The 2,455-nt window shown below is 41.1% G+C and overlaps 1 protein-coding gene across 1 annotated transcript in view; it reads left to right on the top strand.

Moving 5' to 3' along the window:
• Ttc39b (tetratricopeptide repeat domain 39B) overlaps positions 1-2,455 on the top strand; it is a 113,814-nt gene that overhangs the window by 87,366 nt on the left and 23,993 nt on the right. Inside the window, exon 9 of the mRNA XM_013020756.1 lies at positions 1,728-1,833. Within this exon, the coding sequence (XP_012876210.1) occupies positions 1,728-1,833 (106 nt within the window). The remainder of the gene's footprint in view (positions 1-1,727; positions 1,834-2,455) is intronic.

Here is a 2,455-nt window from a genome sequence, read left to right as displayed (position 1 = left end):
CACACACACACAAAAGAAAAAAACAAAAACAACCCTTCCCCCCCTCCCCCAAACCAACCAAATAAGCTGGCCCATCCTTGTAATACCAGCTAAGCTGAAGGCAGAGGTAAAAGGATCATAGCCTGGGCAAAAGCATAGGACCCTAGGACCCTATAGAGAGATGACTAAAGCACAGAGAGCTGAACTCACGGCTCAAAGCTCTGTATTCAAACCTTAGTCTCAGAAAACAAAAAACATATAACAAGACATACCAAAAATAACCCATTAATAAAATAATTAAATTTCAGAGTTGAGTTGTGCCTCAAGTGCCTGCCTAGCAAGCAAGTGACCCTGAGCTCAAACCCCAATAATGCTCAAACAAAGAATCCACTGCTGACACAAGAGCACCAACTGAGTAAGCAAAATAAGTGAGCACAGGCCCTGAATTCAAGTCTTGCTACTAGGAAAGAAAAGGAGGGAAGGAAGAAAAGGAAAGAGAAAGAGAAAGAGGAGAGAGGCCACATATGGAAATATGTTGTAAATAGTTCAGGGTCTATGACAGACAGTGTAGGATATTCAGAGGTTGCTGATAATCTAAATTAAACTGACCTCTTTTTTGTTCTGGAACTGGGATTTGAACTCCATGCCTTGCTTCTTGAGCCATACACTTCCAGTCCAGATTTTTGCTAATGATTTTAGAGATGTAGTCTCTCAGACTTTTCTGCCAGGGCTGGCTTCTGATCACTTCCTGAGTACAGTGCCATCCTGTTTTATTTCTTGTAAGCTGCAAGTTAAATATCCAGGCTTGCTAGATTCAGATTAAACTTATTTGCCTAGAATAAATTACTAGTGATGTATGTGTACTTGCTTTCTATAGATATAATGTGTTGACAGATATCATCCATTATAACTTGTAACAGGTATGTGCAATATGTATCTCTGCATGCAGTGCTGAGAGTTGAACCTAGGGCATTATACATGCTAGGCAAGGGCTATACCACTGAATCACACTTCCTCTTTATTATTGTATTGTAAAATGTATTTATCATTTGGATAAGTAGTTCTCAGTTATTACCAATTTTAATATCTTAATAATTGTTTTAGTTTGTATTCTTCTGAGTAATTATTTGACTTTGAAAGGTGATGTGAGACTTGGGGATGTGGGACTTGTTTAGCACATATGAGGCCCTGTGTTTGATTCTCAGCATCACAAAAAGTCACGACGAGATAAGAGTGGAACAAATGGAGCACTGTCATTGGAATTTGCTTTATTCTTTTAATTCTGGGTCACAAGCTTTAATTGGTCTGATCTTCTTGAGACTATGGCATTCACCCTGAAGTTGTAACACTTTTAATTTCTGTGTGGAAGGTAGAGCTTGGTGTGTGTGCAACAGATGAATCAGTGAGCACTCTCAGGAAGCCTTCTGTAAAATGTCCAGGGAAGCTGTGAGATCGCAGCATAGGGTCCCATAGCTCCTTGGTTGAGCTTTCTGGCTTTGGACCCTCCCCACCCACCTAAGCTCAGCAAGACTGGTCCTGCTATTCAGTATAAAAACAGGAATTTTTCTTCTCCTTAATGATTAATACCCAGTAGCTAGAAGAATGGACTTAGCATAAAATATTCATTTAAAAATTCTGTGGTAGTTTGGGTTAAAGACATTAATAATATGGAAGTGCAAAATTTGGCGAGGCATTTATTTTTTGGATGGGAAACTTACACTCTAAACTTTTTTTTTTTTCCCATTTAGAGAATGTCTTTCTATTCTTCACGTAATTCAGAAGAACAAGCATGAGCAGGAATTCTTCTATGAGTTTGAAGGAGGTGTCAAGCTTGGAACAGGGGCCTTTAATTTGGTAAGGACATAATTATACAAAATCAGAACGCTTTGTAAGAGACCCAAGGTTTCCACTACCTCCTCGACTGCATTCCAGTCCTATCTTGGCCATTTGGCCACTGAGTTTGGCTGGGATGGACTTGTTTTCTTGTGGTGTGACCTAGAGCTGGCTTTGGTTAGTATGTACTGTTATATTTCTACAGCTTAAAGGTAACTTTGGTAAGAGCAAGGTAAGAGAAACATATAGTGTTCTAAATGGACTATTATTAAAGTGTTTTTTTTTGTGTGTGTGTGTGTGTGTGTGTATGCGCGCGCATGTACGTGTGCGTGCGTGTGCATGCGCCTATGGCAGTCCTGGGGCTTGAACTCAGGGCCTAGGCCCTGTACCTGCACTTCTTTTGCTCAAGGCTAGTGCTCTGCCACTTGAGCCAAAGCTCCACTTCTGGCTTTTTTGGTGATTAATTGGAGATAAAAGACTTACAGGGGCTGGGAAGGTGGCTCAGTGGTAGAGCACTTGCCTTGCATGCATGAGGCCCTGGGTTCGGTTCCTCAGCACCACATAAGCAAAAAGAAAAAAGCCAGAAGTGGCGCTGTGGCTCAAGTGGTAGAGGGCTAGCCTTGAGCTGAAGAGCTGAGGGACA

The sequence above is a fragment of the Dipodomys ordii genome, unplaced genomic scaffold, assembly GCF_000151885.1.
Source record: "Dipodomys ordii isolate 6190 unplaced genomic scaffold, Dord_2.0 Scaffold53, whole genome shotgun sequence".
In the NCBI taxonomy this organism is placed as follows: Eukaryota; Metazoa; Chordata; class Mammalia; order Rodentia; family Heteromyidae; genus Dipodomys; species Dipodomys ordii.
Note: the sequence above shows the minus strand (reverse complement) of the source record. Positions and strands in the feature narration are given on the sequence as shown.